At 29.5% G+C, this 17,858-nt stretch overlaps 2 protein-coding genes across 2 annotated transcripts; both read left to right on the top strand.

The window, feature by feature from the left end:
• The first annotated feature begins 5,094 nt into the window (after positions 1–5,094).
• Positions 5,095–5,910, top strand: LOC126675030 (auxin-responsive protein SAUR72-like). The gene has a single exon (XM_050369596.1). It carries the CDS (start codon positions 5,220–5,222, stop codon positions 5,745–5,747), a length of 528 nt encoding a protein of 175 aa, XP_050225553.1. The 5' UTR covers positions 5,095–5,219; the 3' UTR covers positions 5,748–5,910.
• Positions 5,911–13,982: 8,072 nt separating this feature from the next.
• LOC126671433 (protein SMALL AUXIN UP-REGULATED RNA 51-like) lies at positions 13,983–15,020 on the top strand. The gene has a single exon (XM_050365201.2). It carries the CDS (start codon positions 14,227–14,229, stop codon positions 14,704–14,706), a length of 480 nt encoding a protein of 159 aa, XP_050221158.1. The 5' UTR covers positions 13,983–14,226; the 3' UTR covers positions 14,707–15,020.
• Positions 15,021–17,858: the final 2,838 nt, after the last annotated feature.

The following is a 17,858-nucleotide window of genomic DNA, read 5'->3' as shown; positions in this document are numbered from 1 at the left end:
TAGTTATGATTCAATTCGTTTAGCGACACAAATAGTTGAAGGTTCAAGTATCCAATTACTAACTAAGAATTAAACTAACGTGAAATTGCGATTTAAACAAGTAAAGAGAATTAATTATCAAGAATCTAATTCAATAAAAGGGGAATGTCAAGGAGTTAGCAATCCAACCTAGGTTATGCAATCATGATTGGTCAAAGTGTAAACTACTAAGGACCGAGCGAGGCCTAAAACGTCATTCCCGCTCTCTCGAGCCTCAAGGAATGCCAAAACCGCTATCTAGCCATTCAATCACACCAAGCTCACTCTCGTGTTACAAGGCAAACTAAATTAACATCAAACGATTAATCAATCCGCTCCAAGGTCACCTAGGTTCAAGCCCACTCTCGTGGAGCTCTAAAATCTAGGTTTTCTAACCTAAAGGTCGATCTAATCAACCACCTCTCGGTGCGTCAATCAAACTATGACAATGATTAAGGTAGCTAATCCTAATCAAGCAATGAATAATAGGAAAGAAACATGAGCATACAACACTAAGGACCAACCAATCAATCAAACCCCTAAGTTATCATACTAACCCCCTAACAAGGGGAATTTAGCTACTCATATGTAGATTAACACAAACAATCAAGTAGTGAGAAAAGTAGAACATTAAAGTAAGAAGAATTACCTTGATTAAATAAGTAGAACAAACAACCATAAAGATAATGAAGATTCACAATAAGTAGCTTGTAATAAAAATGAAGATCTTGTTCTCATAAAGCAAATAAAACTTTCATCAAGCTCCAACAATGGAGGAATCTCCAAGGAGAAGATGGCTAATCTAAAAGAGGTAAAAACTAGAGAATAATCCCCAATGTCTACAACTTGTTTTTGTACCCTAAAAAAGATAATGTGCTATTTATATGGGTTACAAATGAGGTAAACAAAGGACACCCTTCTAAGGAGTGTTGGGCCTAAAATAGAAATTGAGCCCTTGAGTTTTGTCTTGTCTCGAAATTCAAATTCTGAGCTTCTTTTTAAGGGGCTCGATCGAGCCATCCACTTAAGAGTGAGGGCTCGATCGAGCCTTATGCCTTGAAGAAACTTCTGGACAGCTTTGTTCATAGGGCTCGATCGAGCCTTCCTTCATAAGTGAAGGGCTCGATCGAGCCCCTCCTTTAAATGCCCATATCTTGCTCGTTTCTTCGCTCTTTCAACTCGCTCCTATTCCGATACTTGATTTCTTCATTCTTTAAGCCCAAAACACTTCTCATTGCTTCATTTTACCTGAAACGCTAATACACAAAATAAGCACACCAATACGGGGAAAAAGCGCTTCAAAGTATACTAAAAAAAAGCGAAAACAACTCCTAAACATAGGTGTAAAATGCACCTATCAAACCCCCTCACAGTGTTTATTTCAGGTGATCGGAGTCGGATCAGACAGACCATCTCCTTTGTGTCGGCAGCCTTTTGGCTTACACAAAGTACGAGTTTTATAGAGCTGCAGTAGTCAGTAGGTGTCAGTATTAGATTTACGATTCAATTTCAAACGGTATTTGAAAAGTAAACTCTGATATAATTTTATAAATGAATTCTTTAGAAAGATAGCGTTTATCCGGTTAAATTTGATACCAATTACCGTGAATGGAATTGGTGATGTTTGTGATCGGAAACAGGGCGGTGCTGGATATGAGATATCGCTCGGTAAGACCCTGGTTTCTAGAAATTGTTTCGCGAATGTTTTCAGAAAAGGAATACGATATTTTTATAATTGAATTTTATTATTTAAAGAAGATTTCTAATAATGTATTATATATAATAAAACGTTTTAATCGCGAAAAATTTATAGTAGTTTTAGGCTTGCTACGGGTTCCGGAGCTACCACTCCCGTTCCCTAGCGCCGGTCGCGGCTTAATAATTTGGGTCGTGACAACTGTTTTGTTCTTCTCATCGTCGGTGACCGTGAAAGCCTCGAAATCACTACTACTGTCTTCTTTATTAGTAAGAACTCTACGGTTCTTACTCGAAGATGGAGGCTCAGTGAATTCTACCTTCCGTTTGCTAGCAACCCTCTTCGATTTAGTCATTGAGATTTTCTTGGTTTGGGATTTTTCAGAAGGAGTTTGATTTGAGTAAGATTTAGTATTCAGCATTTCAATTTTTTTTCAATCAACAAACAAAATAAAATGGGAAAGATTTTGTGAATGAGAAAGATGAGTTAATTAGGAAGAGAATCTAGGAAATATCAATGATAAACGGATACATGCAATTGAAGAGGGAGGATACCATTTATGTTACTAGTGTTTTGCTAATTTGAAAAGTATCTTTTTGCAAATCAAAAATATAAAATTGAAATTATAAAAATGAAAACCGTAAAAGTCAATTTGAATTTTTGCTCCCGTAATATTCATATTAATTTAGCCATAGCCAGTACCTAAGCTAATTTTCTCATATCTTTTCCCTCCAAAAATTACATGTTTACTAAAAAAGGCCAAAATATTACAATAAATACGCACTATTTGACTAAGTCAACGCGCGTCAGTGCGCGCTGACGTCACATCGCGCGTCAGAAGCGCAGGCCTTCTGACGCTTTATCTAGTGCACCAGCTTTGCTGGTGCACTAGATATAGCTGACCTGTTTTGAATTTGAACAATGTGAACAATTCAAAAGCACACAGGTCTTTTGAATTGTTCAAATTTGGACAATTCAAAAGCCATTAAATATATATTTTTTATTTTATTAAATATATTATTTATATATTTCTTTTCATAAATAATTATTTATGTATTTATTTATTTAAATTATGCTAAAAATTAATTTGTTTTGAATAAATTTTAAAAAATATTAACTATAATTTAAATTTGAAAAATATAAATAATTGAATTAATTAAAATATATTAATTTTTTTAAATTTTGGATCAAGAAGCGAATTAGATGTAGTAATTTAAAAATTGAATTAATTTAATTAATTAAAAAATTAAATTGCTATTTTTTTATCAATTTAATTGAATCAACCGATATATATTTGGTTTTTAAAAATTATATTCGATGAATCACCAATACATATTTGATACATTTCCGATAACTATTCAAAACATTTCCAATACATATTCGTTTTTCGAAACCTTTTCTTTATTTTTATGTCTTTTTTTAAATTCCATTACCTAATATTTTTATACATATCAAAGACTTGTTGAAAATTTAATTGAATCAACCGATGTATATTTGATACATACAAATGGTATTTGTAAAATATATTAATGAATTTCTGATACATGTTTGATACATCTACGATAAATATCAGATACATATTTGATACATATTCGTTGTTTGAAACTTTTTCTTTTATTTTTATGTCTTTTTTTAGGTGTTGTTACTGATATTTTTATACATCCCAGAAACTTGTCAAAAAATTTAATACATGTTTTTTTACATATATATATATTTCGTATACATATCTGATACACCTCCGATACATATTTAATCAATACATATCTAATACATAACTTATATAGAATAAATATATTTTTAAAATGTATTAAATAGATAAATCGTTAATACATCATTCATATATGATATATATATATACACACACGCACACTTAAAACATACATAATTTATACATAATAGAATCATGAGGGTACTTTGATAATTTTATCTTTAATTAATAATAAATGTGCCTATTTTTATTTTATTTTATTTTTATATGACAACAAAAGTGTATGTTTTTCTATTTTTATGAGGCGGAAAAAATATTTTTTGTATATTTTATATTTTTAAAAATTAATATATTTATATTTTTAAAATTAAAATTAAAATTAAATAAGTAAATAAATATTTGTATTTTGAAATTTATTAAGATATTAGTATTTTAAAATTTAAATAAATAAATAGGTGAGATGAAAAAAAAAACTATTTATTTTAAATGTGAGTTAAAATTTATATATTAATAAGTAAATTTTATTTGATTTAAGGGAAAAGGGTCATATATGCCGTTAACGTTTGACTCGAGGATCAAGTAAGCCCTTAACGTCCGGAAAGGTTCTAATATGCCCCTAACGTCTTAAAAATTGGACAAGCAGGCCCTCCGATTTTGTCAATTAGGCCCCCAACGTCTCATTTATAAGTTAAAATAGGGGTCTGGTTGTTCACTTTTTAAGATGTTTGGGGCATAATTGAACCTTTCCGGTCGTTAGGGGCTCACTTGGTCCTGTAAACAAACCTTAGGGGTATAAATGATCCTTTTCCCTTGATTTAATAAAAAAGATAAAAATAAATAAATAGCTAGTTGACCCGCGCGTCACCTGCGGGTCAGTGGAGCATGTGCACCAGCACAACTGGTGCACATGTTCATGCGTCAGTAGGACTGACGCGCACGTCAGGCCTACTGACACAAAGTAGGTATAACATGTAATATTTTAATAAAAAGATGTACCACATGTTATTTAAACTAAAAATAATTGTACCGCATGAAATAATTTGTATTTTTTTTGTATACATCTGTAAGTAACCCTTTATTAAATCCATTTTAAAATTGATCCAGAATTCTCATTCTAATATTACTTTTTTTTTTCTAAACACGATATCAATAGATCAAAATAAAAATGATTATTATATTGCATAATACTTAGTGTAATGTCATAATAACATTATGGAACAAAAAAAAAGTCATAATATACACCAAATTCCCTGTCCTAGCTAATTAACGACGCTAAATAAAAAATAAAAATATTTTTTAATATTAACAACATGGTTATATACTTAAACTGAAACAAATTCGATGAATTTATATCATTTCAATGTAAAACTTACATTAAAATATTAATTTTGGAGACGGCTCAATATATAGAAGCCAAATTGTTTTTCCTCAGTTAAACTTCTTTCTCAATCAATAAGAATTAATTATTTACATTATTGCAATGACACTATTAATTATTGACATAAAATATTCAAAATAATTTTAGCAGTCTACGCTTTATCCCAAATTTAGTAGCTTTTGCGCATGCTATTTGCAGTCATTTAATAATAAAAAATCACCCAAGGAAACAATGTGCCTCTTTCATTTTTGTCATATTCAAATTAGTACTCATTTTTTTCAAAATTCTCAAGCTCTTAGTGCCGTTGACAAATCCCATTATCTCAGCCTTTTAAGTCCCTAATGCAAAACATTACCTTGTTCATCATCAATCAGATTCTTGCAGAGAATCCGTTTCTTTTTAGGGTTTTGATTTAAAGAATGGATAGTCAAATCAGGGCTAAATTGAAAAGAAACTTGTTATCCAAGGCATGGGAAAGATATAAATCTTTAGGCTCTAATCCTACCAAAAAACCTTCAAGAAATGCTCCAAATTCTCTAACAAAGAGCAAATCATGGCACTATACTACAAAATTAAGATCATCATCGTCGTCGTCAAGAGCGCCACACGGGTGTTTTCCGGTATATGTAGGAGAAGAGAGGCAAAGATTTGTGATCAAGGCTAAATATGCTAACCATCCATTGTTTAAAATGTTACTTGAAGATGCAGAGTTGGAATACGGGTTTAATAGCGACGGTCCGTTGTTGATTCCGTGTGATGTTGATTTATTTTATAAAGTTTTAGCTGAGATGGATTGTTGTGGAGATGATGAGATTAGTACAAGAATTAGCTGTAACGGTTCTTTGTTAGTTCTTTGTAGTCCTATGCAGAGTTCGGTTATGAAGAGGTATGGTTCTTATAAGATGCTCAGTTCATCCAAAATGTTGAAGTTGAATGCAACAGTATGACTGTTTATAAGTGTTCAAAATTCAAACTTTTCCTTTCAGTGATGTTTTAGGTAATATTGTCCCTAAATGACCAAAAGGTCAATTCACCATTCAACTTGGCACAAAATATATATAAAAAAATCAATTTTAGGAAATCGATCAAAAAACCCAAAATTTTGCTAAACTGAATCGTTTTTATTCCTCTAGAAAAAGAGAGTGTGGGACAACTAATTTATCCTTATTAAATCTAATTAAAATTCTTTTTTTTTTCTGGTTAAAATCATCCACCATCCTTCACTTTAGAGCCTCCAATCACGAATGTTCCTAAGTTCAATTTTCAGTTACAAAACCTCTTGAACTTTCATTTCAAAATCACGAATGTCAAAATGACTAAAAAAAACCCCCCAACCATGTGTAAAATCAAGACGAAGAAATATATAATTCGGTCCAATCCAACAAAATCTATAATCACCTAATCAAACCTAAAATCATCTAATCAAATTTAAAATTGACACTGCCACCCATCCGCCGGAAACCACCTCGAACAACTGTCGGCATCCTCCCACTGTCCAAAAAAAATCTGGCGGTCCGAGCTCCTCGGAGTCTGTGGCGGATATACGAGAAAATTTTGAGCGATGGATGAGTGGCGGCAGATATTCGAGATGCTTTCCGGTGAGTGTGTGGCGGTAGGTTAGTGGGTATCGATTTTAAGCTTGGTCGGATAATTTTAGGTTTAATTAGGTGTTTCTGGATATTTGGTTTTGTTTGGTTGGACCAAGTATATTTTTTTTTGGCTTTACACATGGTTAGGGGCATTTTAGTCATTTTCAAAAGGACATTCGTGATTCTGAAATCAAAGTTCAGGGGATTTTGACTGAAAATTGAATTTAAGGACATTCGTGATTGGAGGCTCTGAAGTTAAGGACTATGAGTGATTTTAAATCTTTTTGTTTTACAAATAAAAAAAAAACGTTTGTAGAAAAAATTAAACTCATGACTCACGATCTAATAATTTACTCTTCTTCAATTTTATACTATTTCAATTATATCTCATTGTTACTTAATTTAAATTCTAATTAACGTTAATCCATTAAAATTTTAATTAATTATAATTAACCCTAATTAAATATAATTTAATGCTAATGCAGAAATCATTATTGTTGGACCTCTATCGTTCGTCGTTCGGAACCCTGAAATCATCACAATCGGAGAACAACGACAACAATAGTGAAATCCGGCGAGAAAGGATTACTGCAACGGTGATGGATTATTACTATCGTTGTTAAAAGAACGGGGAAGCAAATGGATGAATGTTATTTGTTGATGGATGGGTGAATTGTTGGTGGCGGTGTGCGGTGGTGAGGGAGAGAAAGAAGAAGTGAGATGGTGATGATGACCATCAAAGCGAAGAAGGGTTAAATGTGAAAATGAAAAAAACATAAAAATTTACTAAACATTTTTAGTTAATTTAATATAGTTCATAAACTTTTAAAGATATGAAGGACATAATTGTATTATAAAAAATAAGTAAATATTCACGATCATTTTAAACTTATTAAGCATTTTTTTATAATAAGTATTAAATGGTAATTTGACGAATGAAATAAATATTAAAATTATTTTAATTTTTTTGTTATATCGTAATGAACCGTATATTTCACATATGAAGGTACAACTGGGAAAGGGAATTTAATACGGTTTAGCATATTTTTAATTTTTTTTACCGATTTTCTTGAAAACAATCTTTGTGATTTTTTATGTCAAGTTAAAGGGGTGAATTGATCTTTTGCTCGTCACAAAATATAGGTATATACATTTATCTAGGGTTGATTGTGCATATACAAAAGCACTGAAAGTTTCAAAAACACACATTGTCAGGTAAATAATATTGTTCTCAATAAAATTATCATTCGGACTCTACCACAAAATAAAAACAATTTTAGGAAGGACTTTTCTTTGAAATTTGAGTATTTTTATTTTATTTGAAGCAATGGCTTTATATAGCCGTCCAATTTTATAACTTTTTTTTTATGATTTAATGGCTTAAATAAATTCCAATTTTTCATCCCTTTTCCAATCCTACCATGACGTTAAAAATTTATCAATTTCATCCTATTTTGTATTTTTTTTCATTTTAATTGTATCTTAAAATATAAAATTGACCTTTATTTATTTGACAAAAGTTCAAAAAAATCCTTAAAAATTGTTAATTTAATATAAAAAATTAATTTAATGCAAAAAGGGTCAATTTAGAGATTTTTTTTGAACTTTTACCAAATAAAAAAAGTCAATTTTATATTTTATAGTACAATTAAAATGAAAACAAATGCAAAATATGATAAAATTGACTGATTTTAAACGCCAGGGTAGGATTGAAAATAAGATAAAAGATCAGAATTTTTTTTAAGACATTAGGCTTTTTTTATTATATTTAATGAAAAGAAAGTTGTAAAAAGTTTAACCGGCTGTTATGAAATTTGAAAAGACAACTAAACAAAACTTGTACAAAGCTGGTAATTATATCACTACATTTGTTTAGGCCAAGCTCAAGTCCAATATCTCTTAAGGTCAGTCAATTTATTTATTAGCCCACAAGTTCACTAAAGTTCTTTTATTGAATAACAATTTACTAGCTTATAATTAAGCAAATGAACAATTTAATATGAATCGTTTTAACTCCAGTTTTCCAACTAATGTAAAAATAAATGATTTAAAAAAAAATCTTTTAGATATATAATCTCTTGAACATCAATTTTTATTCGTCATTTAACCATTTTGAGCATAAAAATATACGGATTTTATCTTCTTGCGGTAGAGAACACAAAATCACCAATATCTAACACTTTTGAATAGTGAATGTCACTCAAATATAAACATAAAAAATGACAAATAATCATATCATTCATATATAACATTTCCTAACAACTGTGGAGTTTTAAACAACATTATAAATTGAAAATGTTATTTAAAAGAATAGATACGTAAGATAGTAATATTTTATAGTCATAATTGAAAATGTTATTTAAAAGAATAGATACGTAAGATAGTAATATTTTATAGTCATATATATATATTCTACAAATTGCATGCAGTTTTGTATTTACTTTTGGGATCTTGGAAAACAAAAGAGATTGGATATAGGATTTCAATTGGATTGTTAAACTCAAATTACATGTATACTTGCATTAAATAAAACAAAAATTCTATATTTATAGAACCATTTCTATTAAACAGTGGGAGAAATATCATATGATTAAGGTTAGAATTCGTTTTGCATAAATTTAATTTATATATATATATATATATATATCACTTAATTTTCTAAATTTATTTAATATAATTATATCTATAACACCCATTCTTAAGATTATATCTACCGATGAGCTATAAATCAAATGGTATTAACGGAGGGCAGCAAATTGCTAGTTCGTAAATTCAATTCTTCCCACAAATAATTTCTCATATCCAATTATATAAGGAAAGGTTAGAACATAATTTTAGTACACAAAGTAAACATTGCGTTTTCAAAATAAATAACACGAAAATTCAGTTAGTCATCATAAAACATTATTAAAAACTAGAATTGCAACGTCTGATTTCTCGAAATATTAAATTGTGGCTTAAAATCATCCACAGTCTTTGATTTTGGAACCTTCTATCACCATTGTCTTTGAGCTTCAATTTCAGTTTAGAATTCTCCTAAACTTTATGTCGGCGCTCATACAATTTCTTCTGCCCAAAAATTGACTAACATACCTCTAAAAAGTTATAGTTAATTAAAAAATAATAAATCTAACCAAACCAAACCAAATTCTAATCAACCAAATCTAATACCAACCAACAAATCTAAAACCACCAAAATTTTATAGCCATAATTTTATTATAAATGATGACGAAATGCATCATTTAATTTTTAAAATATTAATATTCTCAACTTTTTATAAATCTATGAAAAGTCATTAAAATATTAAATTTATCTCAATTTAATTATTTCATTAAAAATCTATTAAAATATTTTCATATTGTTAAAGTAACACAAATATAAAAAATTCATAAGTGTGAGGGTTCAACCACTTATCAACTAATACTAGTTATTAGCCTATGTTTCGAGCCCCAAGTTGTAAAAAGACCCATATTTATAAGGACATTTGTAAAGTTATCTAAAAATCAAAAATTTAATCCTCAAACTGAATGTTTTTAGTCGTACTTCAAAATTTTCGAATATTAACTTTTTTACTTCGCAGTTTCAAACAGTTTGAAATGGTTTCTAAAAAACACAATTTCAAGACAGTTTCTAATGGAGTTCCTGAAATCCCAAATGCTACCTTTGGGGGCAGAGGGGTGGGGGATAAGGTATTTTAAAAATTAAAGAGGTTTAGAGAGAAGGAAGACACAAATAATTTAGAGTGGTTCGGATCACAACTCGATCCTAATCCACTACTCAATTAAAAATTGAGCTTTTGATAATTCACTAAAATATATATTTTAAAGTTAAACACTAACTAATACAAAGAGATTTTCTAGAGTTAATCTCAAACTCACAAAGTGATTTTTTAAAGCTAATCACAAACCCATAACACTTAATGATTAATCAAAAGATTGACAATTAACAAAAGAAGAGGAAAGCAATCAATGTAAATTGATACACAATAAATGTTTTTGGAAATAAAAATTGAATGCTTGTAATTTTTGGTTGTTGATAAAGTGTCTAACCAAATAAATGTGGTAAAGAAGAGATATTTATAACCCCAACAACCTTCCCATAAAGCTTCCAGATCAAAGTACAAAATTATGTTGAGAAAAGCCCTGTCGCGCCCGTGATATTTAAACTTTAGGGAATATTTCAATGGGTTCATGCCAAGTGTCAATCATTGGTTGGGGAGCTCAGAAATAGCCGTTGGACCTCCAACGGTCATATTCATCGCGCCCGTGATGCTTGTGTAGCACCCGAGATATAAGTCAAAACCCTAAAGGGTTTTTGGATGACCATTTGTCGCGCCCGTGATCTGGAGTATCACGCCCGAGATTGGTGTATCACGCCCGCAATGTTAAAGGCATCTCGGGCGCGATATGCTACTGGAACTTGACGAAAATTAGATTTTTCAATTCTCGCTAGAAAGCTCCGATTCGACCCGGAATTGTTTCTATATGTTCCTGTACGCTAATAAACATGATTAGACTCTTTAAATTGATTGTCAAACTCAAAATTTGGATTCAAATGGGACTTGGTCCAACAGTTCCAAACAGTTTATAAAAAAATAATTTGAACTTAAAAACACCGTTTCTAAATACAGTTTTAAAATGTTTCAAATAGTTTCTAAATTTACATTTTTGAAACTGTTTATAAAGCAGTTTCAAACAGTTTCTTAAAAAAACATAATACTTTTATAAATTTTCAAATTGAAAAATAGATTTGCAAAAAAAGAGTAATTTTTTTCTAACCCAGAGTATGTTTAGCAAATATTTTAAAAAATAGAATATTTTTGACAAATATAAAAGGTCTATTAAAAAATTATATGTTTTGTTGTATTTTTTAAAATATATATATTTATGGGTCATTTTAATAGTAGATGGAAGCATTTTTATTTGAATAATTAACCAGACCCTTTAATAATTAGAAAATTAATTTTAAAAGGCTCCATTTTTATATTTATATGAGGTTCTTTAAAATCATTTACAACCTTTTAAAAAAATTGCTTATAGTCTCATTTCTTCTGAGATCGTTCATTAGGTTATAGTTTAAGTTAAACATATTTATATACATGTGGATTATTACATTCTAACCTATCTATTATGATTTAATAAGAAACTATTAATAGATAATATTTATAATATTATTAGATTTGGCTTGAATTCTAAATTTTCCAGTTAACCGTCTAGATGTTAATTTCCAGCGGTATGATCTGATGCTATATATTTCAAGATTCAAATGACAAACAGAAGTCCAGTCCCGAATGCATTTATGGATAAGTGTTAATATAATCGCACATAATAATATAAATATTAATGACCTATTAACTAGTACTAATTATCAGGTCATGATTAAATCTAAGCATGTTAATATGTATGTGGATTATTACATACAAACTCATTTATAATCAAATACTCCTATCTATTATTCAATAATATTTTTAATAAAATTTATTCAATTTTTTTCAATGTATTTAAATGTGCCAATTTTTCATCTCAATACCATATACTCATTTGATTCTTTTTGTGTTTATTTTAAGCTTCATTTTTTTATTTCAACTACACAAAAGTCAAAAGTCAAAAATTTACAATTTGGTTTTGCAATTGTTTGTGAATTTTATTGAATTACAAGCTAAACTTTACAATAATAAAAAATAAATTTTACTACAAAGGAATATGTATAGAAATTTAACTAAAATTTAGAACTAAATTAATTATAACAAAACTAAATAGATTTACTGCCAAATATTAAAAATTTGAATAACTTTATAAGTTTTGGTTGTCCATATTATAGAGAAGAAAACTTTGTTGTAGACCATTTAACTTCTTCCACTGACGATAGTTTATTTCAATTTATAATTCACGATCTGTCCTCCGGGTGTCACTGTGGCTCATGTATGAAATGTAGTTTTCAGTATTTTTATCAGAGATAAACATAACCTATACTAGATCTAATTTGTGGATTCATGTTGAAGATAAGGCTTGAAGTTTCACGGATAGAGCGGCTTCAAGATCGTATTTTTAACGTTGGAACCATAAATGTATCGAGTGACTCATTTGGTGGTTTGAAAAGCCCTAATCGATGACTGTATTTACAGCTGTATTTACAGCACTCATCATTATTGTATAATAATTCTTTCAATCTGTTGAAGAACCGTTCATTTATTGTATTTTTATTATTATTAATGGAAATTTAACCTATGACAAAAAAAACATAACCTATACTAGTTATTAGCAGATATCAGCCAAAATTAATTATTATTATATTAATTTTTTTTAAAACTAGAGAAACTATATCCTACGAGAATTAGGGTCGAACCTTCCAGCTTTAGGTGTACAAATGAGAGCCCTTAAGTACATTTTAGTCTCGTAGTTTGTAAGTTTGATTAGGCGATTTCCTCTTTATCCTGTAAAAAAAAAGTAGAAAAAGTGTGAAGTTATTGAAACATTAAACCTAGAGTTTTTGTTGTCTCCAACAATGACCATACAAGTTAACACCACACAGCAAAAAGATTAATATAATCAAATCAATAAAATACAAAACTTTCACCGCATTAAAATCATGCCAAAATTAATTCCATTTCTCCCTTTTATTTTATTGAGTAGTTTACTAATCCACACATGATACAAAAATAGATAAATTGTGCGATTTTTAAGGTGGTGATGCACTATAACTACCCCAACACTCCATGGTTAGACCAAACATCTCACAAGTCATTTCCAAATGGAGCCACAATATTTTTATGTTACTTTCTTCTTAAATAGAACGCCATTTATTGAGTCAAAATAAAAGAAGTCATCAAAATTTTAGTGTAGTTTAATATTAACAGAAATTTATAATTTTATTAATTTAAATAACTTGTCAAATTTTTATAATTTGACACATCAAATAATTTTTCGATAAAAATACTAATAGAGACGCGGAAACCGTAATATGATAATATATATTTTAGCGTCTACATAAATATTGTTTATCAAAAAATTATTTGATGGTCAAAATTGCATAAAATTTATTGTTTGTGTTGTAAACTGGAAAAAACTAAAAATCCGTACTAATATTAAAAAATAGGCCAATTATTAGTATTAATTTATGTTGTAATTAATAAATAAAAATTATTATTATACCTTGTCATATTTATCCTAACATTATAACACCATCAAATACAGGAATAATAATAGTTAAAAAATCAAATGTATTTTTTGACATTAAAAGTACTGCAATATATAGATATAAGATATTGAAATAAATTTAATGGATTTAAACTATTTTAATTTTTTTTTGCCAAAAACTAATTTTAGTATTGGAGATGGCTCTTTTGTAACAAAAAATATATTGGAGATGGCTCAAGTAGAAAAAATTTTATTTTCCTCAATCAAACTTCTTTCTCAATCAATAAAGTATTAATTATTTATATTTTATAGTAGTATTATAATAACACTATATTTATTGACATAAGTTATTCAGAATATACTCCAACTCTTCCCTTTATCTTAATTTCATTAGCTTTTGCGCATGGCAAGCAGACGTTTTTAATAATAAAATCACGAAAAGGAAACGATGAACCTCGTTCATTTTTGTCATATTCAGATTTATTGTGTTAGACCATATGAATTTCAATTTTCTATTCTTTTTTTCTTTTCAAAATCCTCAAGCTGTTAGTGCCGTTGACAATCCTATTATCCCAACCTTATAAGTCTATGCAAAACGTTACACATTTCTTAAGTGGCCGGGTCTAATTCTCTCTTCCTCTTCTTCCCCGGCTCTGTTCATCAACTTAATCAGATTCTTTTTTGGGTTTTAGTGTAAAGAATGGATAGTCAAATGAGGACTAAATTGAAAAGAAACTTGATTATCAAGGCATGGGAAAGATGTAAATCTTTAGGCCCTAATCCCAACAAAAAATATTCAAGAAACGTTGGCAATTCTTTAACAAAGAGCAAATCATGGCACTGCACTACAAGAGCTCCACAAGGGTGTTTTTCAGTGTATGTAGGAGAAGAGAGACAGAGATTTGTGGTCAAGGCAAAATTTGCTAATCATCCGTTGTTTAAAATGCTGCTCGAAGATGCAGAATCGGTATACGGGTTTAATAGCGACGGTCCGTTGTTGATTCCGTGTGATATTGATTTGTTTTATAAAGTTTTAGCTGAGATGAATTGTACTAAACTTAGCTGTAACGATTCTTTATCAGTTCTTTGCAGTCCTTTGCAAAATTCGGTTACGAAGAGGTATGGTTCGTATAAGATGCTCAATTCATCCAAAATGTTGAAGTTGAATGCGACAGTATGACTCTATAAATTTGTGTTCAAAATTCAAACTTCTATTTTGTGGTGTTTTAGGTAAGTAATATTGTTACACGATATAGGTATATAAATTGATTGTTTTCAGTTGATTGTTTAAATTGTACAAATTTTGTTCTTCTTCAAAACAGAGTAGTTTTTGCATTTTCAAAAGTTTCGTATCGGAGTCTACAAAGAAACGATCCAATTGATCAAGGTTTCGAGTGAATGGATACTCGGAGATCGAACGAGAAAAATTGAATTTGCTTGATATGAAATTTTTGTTATATGCTATTGAAACTAATGAAGCCAAATTCAATCTTATTCTGTTTACTTTTTGGCCGTTAGCCAGAAAAATTCGACCTTTTTCCGATTCATATAAATCTAACCGAAGCTTTTATGACATTGTAATGTTAGTTAATTCTCCCCAATTGATATCGAATCCCACATGGCATCTACGCTATTTAGTTCTGTTTAATTAAAACATTCCAGCCCTTCATGCAATCTTAAAAGACTTGCAGCTCATAATTATTCCCCAGTCCTCAACGCATAATTACAAGACAACCAGCATTTGTATTTCATTTTCTGTGCAGCTGATAAAGTACTTCTACCAGACTCATTGTGTTTGCTTATGCATCAATCTGTTTTTGTTTTAATCAATTATGGTAAATATAGCGTTTGTAATTGGTTGCTTAAACAAAAATGAAAGTTGTTGATGAGTTTAATTTTAGTTTTTCTTCTAAATTCATTAATTCTTGTAAAAGAACTAAATGACTTCTGTGTTGCATGACCAATTGTAAACAGTAAATACTAATGTGCATTTGTATTGCCTCAGATGAATTTTTGCTATTGAAGGTGTTTTAGTGAGGTAGTTTTGATCCGAGAGTGGATAAGTTCTTAGGTAGACTCAGTGTACTACGTCATTCGTGGATTAAGCCTATTATATTATGACACGTCATTAAAATGATAGTAATTTTATAATATTACTATCAGAAAGAGGCTATTCAACAAAAAAAGATAAAATAAGGGTCCCACCTCTCTTAGAGAGGGAATGAATAATCTTTTTTAAGGGTTTCTAAGGTTCTTCATAAGTGTATAAATAAGTAACGAACAAATTTACAAGATTACTATCATTTTAATGACGTGTCATAATATGATAGGCTTACTTCACGAAGCACGTGGTGGACTGACTCTACTTTTTTTTTTTTTTCCGAGAGTGTTTATAAAATTTCTGTTTTTTCAATGCGCTGTTAATGGTAGAATCAAATAGGTTAATTATTCAGTTGAGCCTTTGCATTGAAGGGACTAAAATGTTTAATTAATAAGAACTACATAAGTTAATTGATTAATGACTAAAGTATTTAATTTGTCTATTTATAATAAATAAAGGGCTGTGTGGCGGCGTCCTTGGAGAGTGCCACACACATAGTTGCCTGCCGCCTAAAGCAACAACAAATTTTATTGTTTGTGTTAAACGACTATAATCACCCATAGATTCTAACCTTTATCAAATCTATCAGTAAATTTTATGACCTTCAAAAATGATTAATAAAGTGGACTATTATTTACCGCCCAAAATTACTACCCACCGCCCAACTTTATACCAAAATACCCCTAAACCATTTTCAGTTTTTTTAAAAAAAATTTAATTCTCTCAATTCAATTAAAAACCAACAAATATCCAAGTGAATCTACAATAAAAATATCAAAATCGACTAAAAATAAAAGACGGAACCTCCGATAAATAATCGGTTTTTATTTATTTAATTTTTTTAATTTTTTAATTTTTTTTTATATTTTTAATGGGCCATCGCCCTCAAATGGCGATGGCCCGTAGGAGCCATCGCCTTGATTTGACGATGGCCCCACAGGGCCATCGCCATGATTTGGCAATGGCCCTATGGGGCCATCGCCAAATCAAGGCGATAGTCCATAGGGTCCATCGCCAAATCAAGACGATGACCCATTAAAAAATTAAAAAAAAAATAAAAAATTTTAAAAACGAAAAAATTAAAAACTGATTAATTCTGAGAGGTTACTGCCTTCAATTTTTCGGTGATTTTAATATTTTTATTATAAATTTGCTCGGTTATTTGTCGGGTTTTTAGTTGAGTTGAGAGAATTGAGTTTTTTTTTTCAACTGAAAATGCCTTAGGGATATTTTGGTAAAAAGTTGGGCGGTGGGTAGTAATTTTGGGCGGCGAATAGTAATACCCTTAATAAACCACTTGACTTTTGTGGTTGTGCTCATTTAGGTATGAATAAAAAAAATGGAGGCGCTACGTCATCTGATACGTCATCAAAATACTCTAAAAGTCAAAACACCCCTAAAACTATTGAAATTTAATTAAAAAAAATCCAACCCAACAACCCATCCACCACCAATCGCCGAAATTTTTTCCCATCTGGTAATCTTTTCCGACTTGTTTTTCAGAGAACGTACCTCTATTCTTCGAAGAACAGAAATCTGTTCACGGAGAATATTCTTTATGTTGTAACTAATAAATACAAATTATTTTTATACGTATCATAATTACTATTACAACACCATCAAATACAGTAATAATAATAGAAAATAAATTAACTGTAATTTTTTGTTAGAAGTACTGAAATATGTAAATATGACTTAATGTCTAAAAAAACCTCAACCTTTTAACCCGTTTCCAACTTCACTATGACGTTGTAAATCGTCAATTATATTCAAATCCACACTTTTGGGTTTCAGTTGTACCCAATTTTATAAATTAGACTCTTTTCCATTCAGAAAGACACTTATAAATTATTTATTTGGACTATTTTTTCATTTAAAAAAATTAAAATGAATGACTTATCTGAACCTTTTTCAATAAAAACGATATCAATTTAGTATTTGCGAGTACAATTGAAAGTGAAAGCTGTGGATTTGGATACAATTTGCGATTTTACAATGTTGAGGTGAAATTGAAAAAAGGGCTAAAAAGTTCGAAGTTTTTTGAAACATTAGGCCTCTAAATATATATTGATATAAATTTGATGGATTTAAACTATTTTAAATTTTAATATTGGAGATGGCTCAAGTAGAAAACACATTGTTTTTACTCAATCAAACTGCATTCTCATTCAATAAGTATTAATTATTTATATTTTATAGTACTATTATAATGACACTATATTTGTTGACAT

Source organism: Mercurialis annua, linkage group LG3 (genome assembly GCF_937616625.2).
Source record: "Mercurialis annua linkage group LG3, ddMerAnnu1.2, whole genome shotgun sequence".
In the NCBI taxonomy this organism is placed as follows: Eukaryota; Viridiplantae; Streptophyta; class Magnoliopsida; order Malpighiales; family Euphorbiaceae; genus Mercurialis; species Mercurialis annua.
Note: the sequence above shows the minus strand (reverse complement) of the source record. Positions and strands in the feature narration are given on the sequence as shown.